The following is a 17,706-nucleotide window of genomic DNA, read 5'->3' on the forward strand; positions in this document are numbered from 1 at the left end:
GGAAGCATTAGAAGATTAGTATTTAAATTATGTAGAACTAGATCTTCTATCACTCTATGCCTGGAGTACCCAACACTTGGAGCCAGAGTATTTATACGGAAATGGCGGCACAAATATTGATACACAAAGCTGGCAAGTAATAAAAACAAGAATGTATTCTAATTTATTGTAGGCTTGTTGGGAAGGAGCCAAGAGAGGTGACCTTTTTTCCACCTACCACCACCACTAATATATATTTGTTAAAAGTTTTAATAAAAACAATAATTAGCAGAGAGAAGCAAAGATTGGACAGGAAGCAATGGAAAGAATATTCTGTGCATTGTAGTTCATCAATAGTAGGCCTGTGTCTACATTTGAGAACGCCATGCAGCCAGTGAGAAGGGATGGCATTATTTTGTCTCCTGTTGGCTACATACAGTTTGCCATATCAAATTCTTTAACAGCCATATTGTGCTGAGTATCATCATTAAACCATGTAACGAAAATACATTTTATTGTTGTTCTCTACATACTAATAATCAGAACCAGATCTGGGTTCGTATTTCCTGCGAGATAATTATGGCTGTGGCCATTTATAATTGGAGAACGGATACATTCTTGGATCATTACTCTTTTGGAAGTTTTCAAGACGAAGGTAGAGAGGAAGTGAAATGGAGGGGCTGGGTCTAGGAGCTGTTTAGATAAGGTGGGTTTAATTACAAGAAGCTAGAAAGGGGGGAGCATGACTGAGGTGGGATTACAGCAAAGTGTGCGGAGTGAAAGATCATTCCAACGGGAATAAAAGTATTCCTGGTAGCCCAATAAAACATACACAATCTTGAAACCAGTTAGTCCAATCAGTAATATTTAATGTATTACATTTTTTATATTTGGAAACTTACTGGGAGCATGACAGAGCTTCCTGGTGGTCCTGGCAATCCATTGGCTCCGCCGAGACCCGCGCGGCCAGGAGGCCCCTAGAACAGGGAGGATAGAGTACAATCATTTTAAAAGAAAACTGTTATATTATTCAGAATGCCACAGACACAATAATGGATGTCTAACTTACCCTCTCTCCAGGGTCACCAGCAGGTCCAGGTGGTCCTTGTGTTCCAGGGGGACCAGACAGACCCTAATACAAAGCAGAAACCCATTAGAGACATTAAACTGTGGTACAGAGCTTGTCCTTTCCCACTGTAACTCTGTAACACTGTAAGGCTGCTGTAACTCCCAAATAACTAACTTGGTGGCTGTTTATTACTCTACTCTACACTAAAGAGCTCAGAATTTTATGTAGGAAAACAGAAAAGAGACATGATTATCATCTATATATCCTGTTTAATCTACGGTGTGAGTGAGGTGGTAAATCTAGTTGTTATTGGGGTACAATTACCATAATTTTCTGTTAGTGGCAGCTCTATACTTAACCAAGGGCAATAAACTCTGTGGTTGGTCTTATAAAGTACATACATGTCTTTATCCAATACTTCTCATGAATGAAAATGCACACAACCACACTACTGTGATAACCGTGACAGCCGTTCATGAAAATTAGTTAGATGCATATATAATTTAGACTTGCTCACTGAGACTCAAGGCAAAATGGAGGATGCAGAAACAGAATTAGAGAGAGCCCTGTGGACCATAAAAGGAATCCAGTGATTTAATGGATAAAGGAATTAAAGTGTACGAAAAGGGAGTCTCTCTGTATAACACATAATAACGCATTTTATTGACAAACATGACTTCAGAGACTAATCTACATATTGAATATTTTATATTTATGAGCCAGTACTAGGTGTGGAGGGGCTACAAGGCAATGTGCCCCCCAAAAAACAGGTAACCAACTGAAAAGTGGCCATTCCAGCCTTGGCTCACTCAGGGCTGCCTATGGAAGAGCTCTTGTATAGGATTTAATGCCGTGAGTTTATCAAGCATGGGATATTTCTCTGGTATTCTCAGATGTGGAATTCCTGAGAACAAGCTTGGGATGGTGGGACAGGAGCCCAGAATCATTATTGTCTTGCCTAATCAGAGACCGCTGGCACTTAAGTTACAGTGTTTTGTTGATGTGGAGCTCTGTTTTATATTCATGTAGACCAAGAAATGGTGGTTGAGTGAATGACATAAAAAGGAAGAGGAGATAATCAATAAAGAAAGAGAAGGGTAAATGAGTGAAAGAGAGAGAGAAAGAGTTGAGGAGAGTTATACGTACTGCAGGTCCTTCTGGTCCTGGTGGACCTTCAACCAACATACCCTGTGAGAAACAAAGGATTAATGTCACAATGGTTCACACAATTACTGTATAATGTCATATCTACGATGATTGCTATCAATAACAAAGCAGATGATCTTAGGGGTAAGTAGAATTATAACATTTTCCAACTATCTACTGGCATTCCTCAACTTTAGACATCATGTACAATAGAGGACTACAATCTGATGATGTTTTAATAATGTGAAATATGATCTAAAACAAACATTTATTAGTATAGCATTGTATGAAAGCAATAGGCAACCAAGTGCTATCAAAAATATTTGCAGAAAAATATAACTATGCCTTTTAACTTAAAATCTATACGTTTACCATCACTTTAGAGGTTCACAACAATGGGCGCTCGCAGTGCTGAAAGTACATTGTCAAACCTGCAAAATGTCTTGGTGCATAATAAAGAGAATAATAGTGATAATAAAATAATGAATGTTAAAAGGCAGGACTTACCGGCTCCAGGACAGCCGACTCGCCTTTATCTCCTTTTACCCCCCGGGGTCCGCTGATTGCCTGAGGGTGGCACACATATAACCATAAAAGATGCCGTTATTTAGTATCGATCAGACCTGGCATGCCTTGTGTGATATTTCTAATCTGACAGACAGGGAAGAAGCAGGTATCATCTACTAATGGAGCTGCTACATGACTTTACCTATAAATGTGACTATATCTTATTTTGACTCGTATTTCCTTTCATCAGTATTCAGACCTCGGACAGTTCCACATTTTGTGGTGGTACTAAAATGGAATTTATTGAGATTTTTACCATTTTAGCTACACAACATACCTAACACGTCAAAGTTGCAAAATACGTTTTGATTACATAAATGTGAATTGAACAAGACAAAAAAAATGGCTTTTGTCAGTTGCTAAATGGTTACCCAAAGTCATCATTAGCCTCAGTTAAAGCTGTGAGTATTTTAGGATAAATCTCAACCAACTTTGCACATATTTATTGAACGTTTTTTTGCCATTCGTCTTAATGTTGTAATTTTGTCAGGTTGGACAGTGACTATTCTCAATCCCGTTGTAGTCTGGGCTTTGACTGGGACATTCTTAGACATTGCGTTTATTCATTTATGAACCATTCCATTCAAGTTTTATGTATTTATAAGGTCATTATGTTAATGGAGTGGGGACCTAAGCCTCTGCTATAGGTGACCTAGACTAGATGTAGACTGAAAGAGGTTTGCCTTGAATTTGACCCTGCCCCCTCAGACATGTCTGATTTCCCTGTCTCATCCCTACAGCATGATGCTACCACCACCATCTTCACCGTGAAGATGACTTCTTTGTGAGAGGAGCAGTGTTGGCTTGTTGGTTTATATAATGTTTTAACCCTCAGCCAAAGTGTAAAATGTTGGTGTCGTCATCATCTCACACATGCTTTTTGGTAACCTCAAATTTCTCCAGCAATAGCCATTTTCTCGCCATACATTCCTAATTTCTAGCTGTATGGAGCATCCATTTTTTATAGCTATCCTATAAATGGTTTCTCCCAGCTTCCATGAAAGCTGTATATCTCCCCAACCCCTTGACCTTTTGGTTGTTTCTCTGACATATTTCTTACAAAGGGACTGAGTTTTTGTAAAAGGTTTCTTTTCAGACAAAGTTGTGGTAGTGCCATATTCTTTCCAGTTTGAATAATGGATTTAACAGTGTTGTGGAGGATGCTCTGAGTGTAGGATATTGTTTTTACTAACCCAACCTTTATTGATACGTCTCCACTACTGTATCCCTAACGTATTTGATAGTCCCTCTGTCTCCGTAATGCTGTTTGTTTAAATATACTCTCAAGAAAACTCTGGTGCCTTCCTGAGAAAAGGTGAATGTATTTTGAGATGACGAGATGCCTGACTGAACACAAATGGACTCCATTTAACTAATTGTATGACTCCTGAAGGTAGCTGGGTGCACCAGAGCTTATTTAAGAGGGTGAAAATGCAACCAACACATTTCTCCTTGTTTATACAGCTTTTGTATTACAATAAGAAATATGTCGGGTCATCAGTTTTTTAGGTATGCTTTGTTTAACTTACATAAAAAAATGTAATAAAATCCATTTTAATTCCAGGTTGTAACAATACAAAATATGGAAAAAGCCAAACAGGGTGAATACATATGCCAAAATTTATATTAAGGGAGTTTATTATACAGACAATAATATTAATCTTTAGAGTACCAGGTGGTAGCATGGCATTGCATTTCTCAGCCCTCTGGCACTCTCAAGGTTAATGTGTTTTTTTTTAAATACAGTGTTTCTATATGTTTAGTGCACACAGGTAAATGTTAAAATGTGTGTGATTTGTTTCTAAACGCCTCTTCTATTTTTTTACCCAAGCACGTCTTTTGCTTCCTTAGATAGTAAGCTCTTACATTCACTACCAACTTCAAACTGAGTACTCTTGACTTGTTCCCTTTGTAATATGAGGTGTGTACACAGAGATGTATAAATATACAATGTATACAGAAATATCCCATTGTTTACAGAACAATGCACATGTTACATCAAGAATTGGCAGCAGGTAGCCTTCCTGTTTTTACAGAACTAAACCATTAATGATACTTTGACTGGGCATCAAATTGCAAAGCATCATGGGAAGCTGTAAATGGCTGGACAGCTACCTGTTGGCCAAGCCCTAGCCAAATGATAACCAAGATATGTAGGAATTGCAGTAGCAAGGCTGGCATCTTAAGGTGGGCTTAGCTGCAGAATTGCCAAGGCCAAAGCATTCAGACCAATAGACTGGCCAGATCATAAAACCCCAGAGCATGATGGGAATTCTATGACTGAAGTTGAGTCAGAATTAATCCTTTGGGAGTCAATATGACCAAGATGACACTAAGCAGTAGGCATGCTTGGTTACGCAAGACACCACATGGATTGCGCTACTTCTGACATCACAAAAATATGTTATCATATTGTCAGCAGAACCTGCAATGGATCAGGGGAGGCCAGATGATGAAAGGGAGTAAACAAAAAGGAAGAAAAACAGATAGGCAGTTTGTAGAGGATGACGACATACTTCAAGACTGAAGAGACAACAAAAGAACACAGAAGACACGGATCACATCACAAATGTGGGTCCATGGGGAGGACTACAGACGTAAAGGGAACAGTGACATCAGAAAACAGGTGACGCATGGACAGAGGAAATATTAACAATGAAAAGTTGACGCACAGGAAGTCACATTAGAAATGAACAAAGGGATCAAAGAGGAAGAGGTAGTTTTGGGGAATCACAGGTTTCACTGAACTTTTTCCACCAATGTTTTGTAACATGTTTTTTTTCCTTTTTTCTCCATAAAGTATAGGGACACTAAATATTGAGACTTACACCTCCACTCTCTGGGGTTTCTGCTGACAGGACTGGGCCCAGCTGTGCGCTCTCCGAGCCCTCATGGTAATCCTTGTAAACATATTCATAATCCAGCTCAGCTGCTGGAGTGTCCTCCTCCCCGACCACATACTCCTCTGTGAAGGAATCACTACCCTTGACCGCCACTGAAGGAGCTTGTTCTTTTTCCTTCCAAAGAGGAAGATGAGGCAAGTGTGAAGATAGGTGGAGGAAAGAGGGAGGGAGAGTACAGTATAACAGGAACTGGGGTCAAATGAAACATTGACATTACTGGTATACATGTAAGTGAGATAAGGGGAGGAGGCCTTCATTTGTGAGACATTTACTTGGGAATGAGCAGTCTTTTTTCCCTGGGGATGCTTTTTTGGGGGACTGAGTTGGAACATGCAACAAGAAAAGGGAATATGAGAATTCTAGAATTTTCTTTTGAAACAAAATAATGTAACACCAACACAAGCGGAGATGTCACTGACTACCTGTGGAGTGGGTAGGACCTCCTGTGGGACCTCTTCCTCCCAGGCCCCATACACCTCCTCCTCTTCATGATGAGGTGCAGTGTAATCATAACTTTGTTCTACGATGGTGGGCTCAGGGGTCATGATAGGCTGAGAGGTAAGAGCTGGATCCTTGGTGACCAGAAGGGCAAAGAGGGTGAAGTTGAGGAAAAGAGGGTCCAAATATGAAGTGATTCAATGAAGAGAGGAAAGTTGTGAAGATTAGACGTGAAAACCAGAGACAAAGAAATACAGAAGTCACCGAATTACGGTAGAGAGAGAATAAAAATGAGAGCATGAGAGAGGGAATAAAGAGAGAAAAAAAAATCAAAGCATTAGTGAGTTACTGTTTTAATTTTTTCCTCGTGCAAGAGGAAAAAAAAACCTCTGCCCATCTCACATTCAATCAGAATTAGCATTATCACCCAATCTCAAAGCAAAAGAGATTCAGGCCAATAATGGATTCTGTATGAAATGTCCAAAGTGATGATTATACATTCACAAAGGTATATGATGAGGCAGATATATTCATCCATTCGCTGTAACATCAACAGTTACACAGCCAACAAAACCAACAGAGAGCTCTGAAGAAACAAAATAGGAGTGCAGATGAAGGAGGTCAATCACCTATTTATTAATATGCCCAAATCCAAATTTTGAATCTTTTTGAGTCTAATCCCATATATCCCACTGTGTATCAGTAACTTATTCCTGGTCATTGGGTTTCTGAATTTTGTGAATGAATTCCAGGTAATGCACTTGGTTCTGTTGCATTCATTTCTCTCTTATTTTGTGGTCATAATGATGAATGAGCTCCAAGCATGGAGCAGCACAGTGCAGAAAAGAAAATATCACTGACAAGACATATAACAAGACAAGCAACTCTCTCTCTTTTTTGTCTGACTATCTCCACACACATTGAGAGAAGTCATGGGGTTTGGGGAGCAATGTGGGCAAAGGGGGGTCATGTATGTCAGATCTCGCTCCTGGGATCTGCATACTTTTTTGCTCTACCTGCTGGTAACCATTTCCCACGTTCTTCCTCTTGGCGCCAGCGAAGTTTTTCTTGGGCGGAACTTTGCCTACAGAATTTTTCACAGGGGTGTTGCGTTTGGCAGGGGACTTGCCCGCTGCCCCGTTTTTCACCTTGCTGTTACTCTTGGCAGGAGGAGGCACCTTTGGCTTCGGTTTTGCCGGCTGCTTGTGGCTTTTGGCCTTGTTTTTCTGCCAGCGACCAGGGTAGTTTTGGTAGAACAGGGGGCAAAAGGGTTTTCAGGGCAGGAAATGATAGTGAACACGTTGGAAGTGGTGCACAGACAAACAAATGAATTGGAGAGAGAAAGAGAGAAACACGCATGAATAAAACATATGATGGACAAGCAACATTCACGGGGTACAGAACCATGGTGCGGCCAAGCATGAGAACAAAAGGGTAACACGGTTTGCTCCATATACCCCACAATTTCCAAAACCCTTTAATACAATTTCTAAGACTTTTGACTTTGTTACTATAGATCAGCATACCGGGGCAAATATTTCACCATACTTATAAGTAATGCTAACTAACCTAAAAGAAAATCCAGGCAGGTTTATATTGCTGTTTAGGTGTCAGGTTCAATGTTAAATAGATATGTGAGAGAAATAATCAAAACAAAAGTTTTTTAAAACAACAGTGCCTGACCCCTATCCTTAGGGAGGTCGTGGAACAAAGTATGGGTGGAAACGACATAAAGTAAATTATAAAATGACGAAGAATACATAAAAAGCAGATATTGTAAACGATATTAGAGAAAGCAAAAGGGGATACCAGGAACAAAGGGCAACGCCTACAGAAATCAGAATATAATGGCAGAAGAGGGAGTATGCAAATGAAAAAGCTAGGAAGGAATTATACGTGGGAAACTTGCTGAATAAACAACAGTGTCTGGTAACGTTAAAAATAGAGGAAGAAGTAAATGTGAACGAAAATAAATATATATAATAACAAGATCTGATACAGGAAGGAAATACATTTGGCAAACAGGAAAAGTAAAAAAAAAAAAAACACAGGAACTATACATAATACAAAAAAACAGTAATTACACGTGTGAGACTTAAAATATAAAAATAGCACAGGTAGAATTAAAGGGACACTATAGTCACCTGAACAACTTTAGCTTAATGAAGCAGTTTTGGTGTATAGAACATGCCCCTGCAGCCTCACTGCTCAATCCTCTCCCATTTAGGAGTTAAATCCCTTTGTTTATGAACCCTAGTCCCACCTCCCTGCATGTGACTCGCACAGCCTTCCATAAACACTTCCTGTAAAGTGAGCCCTATTTAGGCTTTCTTTATCGCAAGATTTTCTTATCCCCTGCTATGTTAATAGCTTGCTAGACCCTGCAAGAGCCTCCTGTATGTGATTAAAGTTCAATTTAGAGATTGAGATACAATTATTTAAGGTAAATTACATCTGTTTGAAAGTGAAACCAGTTTTTTTTTCATGCAGGCTCTGTCAATCATAGCCAGGGGAGGTGTGGCTAGGGCTACATAAACAGAAACAAAGTGATTTAACTCCTAAATGACAGTGAATTGAGCAGTGAAATTGCAGGGGAATGATCTATAAACTAAAACTGCTTTATTTAGCTAAAGCAATTTAGGTGACTATAGTGTTCCTTTAAACATGCGAAACAGAAAGTGTCATTAAATAGGGGGACGCAAGGAAAAGTACATGCTGAAAACAAGAAATAAATGAGAAAATGTATAAGGAAAGTACAAAATATAAACAATAACTGAACAAGAGGTACGTCTGGGAGGCAGGAGTATAAAAAAAAAAAGATGGGGAAATACAAAAAAACAGGAAATAAAACAAAAAAGGAAGGCGTAATAAAGAACATTTGTGAATACAACAAGAGAAAAGAATGCGTAGCGGATACAAGAACTGCAAATAATTAGGCAGGAGAAGTGTCTTTCTAAACCAGGAATTATAAATAACAGAGGATGCAAACAAGGACGTATATATAACAGGAGGAAGTGCACACACAAACCAGGAAATATAAGAGGAAGGACTCTTATAAACCAGGAAATATAAGAGGAAGGACTCTTGTAAACCAGGAAATATATATAACAGAGGGTAAAGCACATTCTCAAAAACAGAAAATAAAAAAACAGAAGAAGCGCCTTTTGGATTTTTTCCCCAACCCCATCCAAATCTAAAATTTTCACCCCAAATATATGAGAGCACGGATGTAGTACCCTTCTTCTCAAACTGAGCAGCACCATGTTTGACAGCTACAGATGCTGGATGGAATGAGATGGAGTGACACACGACACCACGGATGGACACGATGACACATCCACGTGTTACCTGCTCAGCTGCACCTCCCTCGGGGGCTTTGGCAGTAGGTGGGGCAGGTGTCCCTTCCTCTTTATTGTCATAATAATATGGATACTCGTAATACTCCACCTCTTCCTCTGCATACTATAAGCGGCAAGGTTGGGGAAGAGGGGACCAAGCATGAGGAGTGGGAGAAGGGAGAGAGAGGTTGTTATTTGGAATCGTTAAGAGATTGTATATTGTGAAGGCGTTATGTTGGGTACCTCTATACTCGAACTATCAGTAAAAACACCAATTACACAAACTATTAATGATTACTTTTAATTAAACTGGAAAAGTAAAACTGTTTCTACACCAGACTGGTTTCTATTATAAACATTAAAATTAATCATCCACCCCTCTAAAATAGGTAGTCCAACTGGTGCAAGGACAAAAATGCAACCACGGACATCCTTAATCTATGGGCCAAACGCAGAGTTTTACATTTTAATCACGAAAAGCTCAGAATTCAGCTGGCGTTTTCGGCATTTGTGTCAGTGATCACATTGCCCATCCTATAAAGCAAATTAGAGTTACAAGAAGAAGACAACTGGACCTCTATCGATCTGACTGTCTGTCTATCTATCCAGGGGCGGACTGAGAACCCTCAGGGCCCACGGGCAAAATAAATCAAGGGCCCCCTTACAGGCCCCACCCATGCTCCGTAGCAAGCCCCACCCTTGTCCCGCCTCCAGCCACACCCTACACAATCTTTAGACACAAGGAACAAAAGTGCAATAATCCCCTCAAGGCCCCAGTAGAGACTACAATTGAGGGCTAATGGGCCATGGAGGGGGGGGGGTCTTTCTAGCAGAGGCTATCTCAGTGTTATTTAGAGAGTGTTAGAAAGAATCTACTCGAGCCCCATTAGAGACTACAATGGAGTCTAATGGGGGCCTGGAGGGGGGTCTCTCCAACACTCTGGTTCCTATTTACAATATAGCAACACAACATAGCTTGCTGATACCTAGGCCAAGTTGGCTCATCCTACCTTAATTACTGTTGCTGGAAGGCTGTGGGCTTGCTGGCTGCGGCTGGCAGGCTGTGGCTTCCCGGCAGGCTGTGGACTTGCTGGCTACTGCCGGCAGGCTGTGGGCTTGCTGGCTGTAAGCCTGTGGCTTGTTGTAAGTCTGTGGGCTGGCTACTGGCCTGTGGCTGGCTGCTGGCCTGGCTGGCCTGTGGGCTGGCTAACTGGTGGCTTGGTTGGCTTGTGGGCTGGCTGGCTGGCTACGGGGGCACTTGTAGATTATTTAAAGAAATAATCCATGCACAATAACCACTGCTGCTCTGTGTAGTGGTTATGGTGCCAGGAGGGCCAGGACCCCCTCCCAGAGTAAGTAGTCAAACCGTTTAAGAACAGTTTGAAAACTTACCTGGGGTCTGCTGGGATATGGGGCTGTAGTAGGGTATAGGAGCAGTGGTGCAATGTGTGAGGGGTGCAGTGTGTGTGAAAGGTTCAGTGTGTGTGTGTGTGTGTGTGTGTGTGAACATATAGGGTGTGTGTGGCAATGTTAGTATGGGGGGCTGTGTATGGGGGTCTGTGTATGTGTGTGTGTGAGGCAATGTGTGTAAATGTGTAGGGTGTGTGTGGGGACAGTGTGTGTGTATGGGGGGCAGTGAGTGAATGTGTATGGTGTGTGTGTGGGGGGGCAGTGTTTGTATGGGGCTAGAGTTCACTCTCACTACTACGACCACCAGGAATCCCTGGTGGTCGCAGTGTTGAGAGTGAACTCTAGCCCGTAGCTCCAGGGCTAGAGTTCACTCTTGCGAGAGCCGGAGCGTTGCCGTGGTAACTGCGGCAACGCTCTGTGCTTGCGTGAGAAGGACCCAGAGAAGCTGCAGGCTAAGCTCCCGGGTCCTCTCTTCTTCCCTCCCTGCCAGCTGCCCGCACGGTGCCTGCAGACCGGGGAGAGAGATCGGCTGGGGCGATCCACCAATTATATATACAGCCCTACTGTGTGCCTTTTTGTCTCCCCCAGTCCCTCTGTATGTTTCTTTCTCCCCCTCACTGCTCCTCTGTGTCCATGTCTCCCCTCTCCTTCCCAGTCTCTCTTCCCCCTCTGCCTCTTTCTCCCCCTCCCCTTGTGGGTCTCTCTCCTTTCTCCCTGTGTCTCTCGTCCCCTCTGTCTCTTTCTCCCCCCTTTCCCTGTGTCTCTCTCTACCCCACATCTCTAGTCCCCTCTGTCTCTTTCTCCTCCCTTTCCCTGTGTCTCTCTCTACCCCACATCTCTCGTCCCTTCTGTCTCTTTCTCCCCCCCTTTCCCTGTGTCTCTCTCTACCCCACATCTCTCATCCCCTCTCTCTTTCTCCCCCTTTCCCTGTGTCTCTCTCTACCCCACATCTCTCGTCCCCTCTGTCTCTTTCTCCCCCTTTCCCTGTGTCTCTCTCTACCCCACATCTCCTATCCCCTCTCTCTTTCTCCCCCTTTCCCTGTGTCTCTCTCTACCCCACATCTCTCGTCCCCTCTGTCTCTTTCTCCCCCCCTTTCCCTGTGTCTCTCTCTACCCCACATCTCTCATCCCCTCTCTCTTTCTCCCCCTTTCCCTGTGTCTCTCTCTACCCCACATCTCTCGTCCCCTCTGTCTCTTTCTCCCCCTTTCCCTGTGTCTCTCTCTACCCCACATCTCTCGTCCCCTGTCTCTTTCTCCCCCCTTTCCCTGTGTCTCTCTCTACCCCACATCTCTCGTCCCCTGTCTCTTTCTCCCCCTTTCCCTGTGTCTCTCTCTACCCCACATATCTCTTCCCCCCTGTCTCTTTCTCCCCCCTTTCCCTGTGGCTCTCTCTACCCCACATCTCTCATCCCCTGTCTTTTTCTCCCCCCTTTCCCTGTGTCTCTCTCTACCCCACATCTCTCTTCCCCTCTGTCTCTTTCTCCCCCCTCCACCATCTCTCTATTCCCCTTCTTTCTCCCCCTGTGTCTCACTCTCCCCCCCCTGTCTATTTCTCCCTCCTTTCCCTGTGTCACTCTCTCCCCCCCCCCTCTGTCTCTTTCCTTCCCCTCCCCCTGTCTCTATTTTCCCACTGTCTGTTTCTTCCCCTGCCTCTATCTTTTCCCCCTCTCTGTTTTATTTTTCCCCCTCCCATTTACCAAGAGAAGACTGAAGGGGCCGGGTACATGCTGGAGCCGCCGGGCCGGGTGGCAGCCTCGCCGGTCCGGCGGCACTCCTGTCAGGCTGTCAGTAACGCTGAGGACGGAAGGAGGGGAGGAGCATGTCTCTCTCACATGCTCCTTTGCGGTTCCCACATCCTGTGCTGGGAATTGTGGGAACCGCAAAGGAGCATGTGAGAGAGACATGCTCCTCCCCTCCTCCCCTCCTTCCGTCCTCAGCGTTACTGACAGCCTGACAGGAGTGCCGCCGGACCGGCGAGGCTGCCACCCGGCCCGGCGGCTCCAGCATGTACCCGGCCCCTTCAGTGTGCCACCGGACCGGCCACCCGGTGGCACTTACATGCACAGATGCCGAGGCCGCGGTGGGGCAATCCGGCCCTGCCGCCGGGCCCCCTGATGGCGGCTCTGGCGGCGGGCCCCCCTCCCAGCCGGGCCCTCGGACCATGTCCGAAGTGCCCGACTGGTCAGTCCGCCCCTGTATCTATCTATCTATCTATCTATCCATCTATCCATCTATCTATCCATCTATCTATCTATTTATCTGACTGTCTATCTATCTCTCTATCTATGGCTGCCTATCTATCTGTTTGTGTGCCTGCCTGCCTGTCTATCTGTCTATCTATTTATCTCTATATATTTATATATATATATATATATATATATATATATGTCTGTCTGTCTATCTGTCTGTCTATCTATCTATCTGTTTGTGTGCCTGACTGTCTATCTGTCTATCTGTCTATCGATCTACCTATCAGTCATTTATCCACCTAAGAATATTTCTGTATGCAGACCTATATCAATGTCTATATCCTTTAAAATATTTACAGTACAATGCATTTTTCAGTAAGCACATTCCTTTGAACCATCACTTGAAAACTTAACCCTATAAAATACATAATGTCAAAAAGCAATCTAACACATATCCGAGAGCTCTGCATATCTCCCTTTAGAAAGCAAGATCTTCCCAGATAAGGCCAGATGACCAATAGGACTGGCCAATGAGTGGATCTTACTCAATCTCTTAACATTTTATCAATACAAAGAGAGGGTTGGGGAGATGAAGAGGAAGACTTGGACATTTGCAGGGAGGGGGTTGGGTGCAAAAAGCTTAATCAGCAGAAAGGCAACAAGGTTAGTCAAAGACCTGAACAGTTTTGAAGACTTTGAGTAGAGCGGCTGATATTTGGGTCAGTTACTCTGAGTTCCAGTTGTTACTCTACTCTACGGAGACTGAAGATGAAATTCTGGGGTCACAAGGAATTGTAGACGGGATTTGGTCCAGAGAAGAGGCTACCCAATACATAGATTGGTTACTTTCTGATTACTGGTTTTGTAAATAAATACTGGAGGATTCAGTTTCTTAACAAGAGATCACCCATGTTTCCACTCATATTTTGGGAGAGGACCCATACAGCTGACTCATTCAACAGGACACAATAAAGGGCATTATATGAGTCCAGCATGTGAAATTTGGTGATTAAAGGAAGTTCTCAAAGTACATTTCCATTGTAAGAATATACTGTAGATATGATAATGTATCACTATTCATACACCAGCTGTGTAAAACACAAACAAATGTTATGAAATAAAGTGCTGCCCATCTTATCAGCAAACAGAAATGTATTTAAAGAGACCAAGGCTGCTCATAACATTGTCAGAAAGTGAAAATGAATTGTGATGAAGTTGGAAGCTGCGTTACTGATTGTTGTAGCCTGGAATGAAAGGCCTGGGATTCATTGATTATAATTAATATATTACCATTTACAGCATTCCAGAGGAATAAAATACTAACATATAAAATATATAAAGTACGAGGAATGACATAACGAGGATATATTGACATGGTATTGGTTACTAGATAGGAGAGGGGCAGACTACATGGGATAAAAGGCTTTTGTTTTAGTCACTGTCAATATGTTTGTCACCTCCTTGCTGTCCCCAGGACAACGTCACACTTACATCTTGTCTCGAGTTTGGGTCCTGGGCTTGCGGTGTGTTGGATGAAGCAGTATCACAGTCTGGGCTGTAGTGTTCGCAGTAATCGTAGGCGGCTTGAGCGTTAGATACTATGAGCAGTTGTTGTATATCTCCCTGAGGACAGTAAAATAGAAAAAAACAAAACATAAGAAAATGATTTCACAAAACCAACTGATTCTGAAAAATAGTAAACCATGAATTGTTGGATTTCACAAGGGGATTGAGCATTCTAGGCTAATATAACAAAAAAAAGTCAGCCAAGTTTTCAGATCAACTATTTGATGTAAGATTTACCATTTATTGGTGAATGCCAAGCCATTCACAGTATAGAGAATAAATCTGCTCTTATAAGCTAACAGGTGGCTCAAATTAATTAATCACGCCATGCCATTATCTACTGGCTCAGGATCACAACTGAACTGGTTTAATTTAACCCCTTAAGGACACAACTTCTGGAATAAAAGGGAATTATTATGGAATATTTCCGTCATGTGTCCTTAAGGGGTTAAAAGGATATCAGATAATAATATACAATAAATGTTACCATTTACAATCCAACCGAGGCCGTAGTCAGAACACCATGCAATCCATGGACTTGTCTGCTGGTTTTAAAAGGTAAGATCCACCAAGGGCAAATGCCACTACCATTGAAAACCATCTATTGCCAAATATAGTCTAAGAAGAATCTGGTCACATATTGGTCAAAGAACACTGTTACTTGGGGAGTCTTTGAACTAATGGAGGTCTCTCTTCCTACTTCCATAACATAAGGTTATAATGTGTTTATCCACCCATGTCTTCTATTCTAGGAATTTGCACAGATCGCAACCCAGAGCCAACAGCAGAACTGGCTGACATCACAGTGATTTCGTTTTCAATCTTCTTATTGCTTATATGATTCCGTGAAATGCAGAGATGGCGATAATGTTTTTTCTTAGAATTTACGACTGTGACATCGAAAAGGAATGACTTAATAAATATTGCACAAAATATCTGTGTAGGTCAGAGCTGGTCAGATAACGTACTGATAAAAGTTCCAGCAGCAGTTACATTCGTTTTCAAACCTCAAAGTATCTTTTCAAATTATAAGGTCAAATAGACGTGAATCGCTGCATTGTTTATTCAGATGATTTGCACCAAATTTGCCTTCTCACTTTGTTGGAAGAGCTTCGTGGCCAGCATCTCTATATACATGTTTTGCAGGGTTACTCAATGATTAATTAATTAATGTTGTTACTGCAGCTTTAAATCGGTTATAGTACAAAGCAGTGCGTATCACGTGTTGCCCATCAATAAGAACAAATGATATGCATTTAGGGTAAGACTGTAGATCTAGAGGGCCTATTGTAGTTAGTGTTATATAAAATAAAATGATCATTAATATGAAGTTAGTACCCTCACCGTTTTCTTAAAGCCATTAATTATGAGAGATTTCACAGATCCCAACATCCAAAGTACTATTTTATATACATTCACAGAAGAAATGTATACATATATTAATTATCTGAAACATATGTCTACACGTGAATTCAAAGGTTTAATAAAAAATGGATGTAGCCAAATTGGAATACGGATTTCAAGGGAGTGAGTGAGCCATTGAGCCAAATGTAAAACTATAATATTATGCATCTAGATATAATTTTATATACATGAAAACCATAAAAAACGAAATGAATGCTTCATGGATAAAAAATATATTATTACTTCAATTAAGTCTGCAGCGCTGGAAGTCATATTGTCTAAATGAATTCTTTAAATAAAAAAAAGTACAAAAATCAGTTATGTCCTAAAAATATCTAGTGGAAACAAAGTTGGTAATTGTGTGTGACAGTGTGTGACAGCCTGATATTTGCATGTGAGGTAATTATAATCTAACGTAGTTATGCCCAGACCCACATATTCTCATGTTTTAGCAATGTAATTATTTCCATTCACATTTGAAATTGTATTTTCTACAGGAAAAGAAAATATTTTTCTAAAAATAAAACCACACAGAAAAACTACATGCAGTTTCCATAATGTGGCCTAAAAATAATGTGTAGGAAATTAATTAAACTGCAATTTCTTATCATCTGGTGACATCTAGTGGTCACAATTTGTATTGCACTTCACATGTGCCAAAACTACAGTATAGAAACAATACTTTCACTTATTAAGAGAGTGTGCAGATTTGCTTTTGTTTAATGGTCGTATTTTTTGTTTTATTAAATTCCAGTGTTATTTCAAGTCTGGATTATTATTATTTTTTAAGGATTGCTGTCGATGTGACTTTTTGCAATATACAAAAAGAACAATGTAGTTTTCAAACTTATCCACAAGATGTCGCTATTGCATAAGAAAATGAATTTTTAAGCCGGGAAAATACAGTAAAATTTGTTACTCTCTGGTGACATCTAGTGGACAAAGTTGTTATTTGCATGTAACCAAGTGTGTCAAAACTATGGCACAAACATATTTTAGTTTAACGAGGGAGTGCATAGATCAGCTATTGTGTTGTGTCTAAATATGTTATCTGCTTTTAATGATTCAATTAATTCCTGGAACTTTATTATCACACAGGACCCAACTGACACCACCCTCGGCACATCAGTATCACAGAAAACTCCAATGTATTGACCTAGAGCATTTTTCCACTAATCTTCAAACTCTCCTTTTCCCTATCTTAAACCTCACCGGTCCTAGCTCTGCAATCTCCTTCTATAATTCCACCCTCTCCTCTCAACTAGACATTATGCCACCTCCTACACTTAAATGCAGAAAGCGCCCCCAACTACATCCTTGGCACTCCAAGCTGATACCTCTAAAAATGTTCCAGAACTGCTGAACGCTATTGGAGAAAGTCTAACTCTGCACCTGATTTTCTCCACTATAAATTTATGCTGCGCTCTTACAGCTTGGCTCTTTCCACTGCAAAAGTAAATTAGTTCAATACCCTCATAACCACACTCTCCTGCGAACCCAGATGACTATTTGACACTTTTTACTCGATTCTTTGCCCTGTTGCTCCTCCTCCTACCGACTTAACCGCCACAAACTTTGCAACTTACTTTACTGACAATATCTCGACAATCAGGGAAAAGATCTCTCATCTCTCTCCTTCCCCTAACAATATTTCCCCCAACCTTACTCCCTCTGCTGTTCTATGTTTATTCACACCT

The 17,706-nt window shown here is 41.6% G+C and overlaps 1 protein-coding gene across 8 annotated transcripts in view; it reads right to left on the minus strand.

Annotated features, from left to right (window-relative positions):
* The window catches only part of COL11A2 (collagen type XI alpha 2 chain), a 123,917-nt gene that overhangs the window by 61,394 nt on the left and 44,817 nt on the right, over positions 1-17,706 (minus strand). Inside the window, exons 5-13 of one of the 8 annotated variants that reach the window (XM_063431544.1) lie at positions 14,531-14,662; positions 9,451-9,564; positions 7,119-7,328; positions 6,087-6,236; positions 5,590-5,778; positions 2,702-2,761; positions 2,195-2,236; positions 1,049-1,111; positions 882-956 (exon numbers count right to left, since the gene is read on the minus strand). In XM_063431544.1, coding sequence (XP_063287614.1) covers positions 882-956; positions 1,049-1,111; positions 2,195-2,236; positions 2,702-2,761; positions 5,590-5,778; positions 6,087-6,236; positions 7,119-7,328; positions 9,451-9,564; positions 14,531-14,662 — 1,035 coding nt within the window. Of the gene's footprint in view, positions 1-881; positions 957-1,048; positions 1,112-2,194; positions 2,237-2,701; positions 2,762-5,589; positions 5,779-6,083; positions 6,237-7,118; positions 7,329-9,450; positions 9,565-14,530; positions 14,663-17,706 lie in introns of all 8 variants that reach the window. The other 7 variants (XM_063431538.1, XM_063431537.1, XM_063431539.1 and 4 more) reach the window with 7 other exon arrangements.

This window comes from Pelobates fuscus, chromosome 9 (genome assembly GCF_036172605.1).
Source record: "Pelobates fuscus isolate aPelFus1 chromosome 9, aPelFus1.pri, whole genome shotgun sequence".
Classification (NCBI taxonomy): Eukaryota; Metazoa; Chordata; class Amphibia; order Anura; family Pelobatidae; genus Pelobates; species Pelobates fuscus.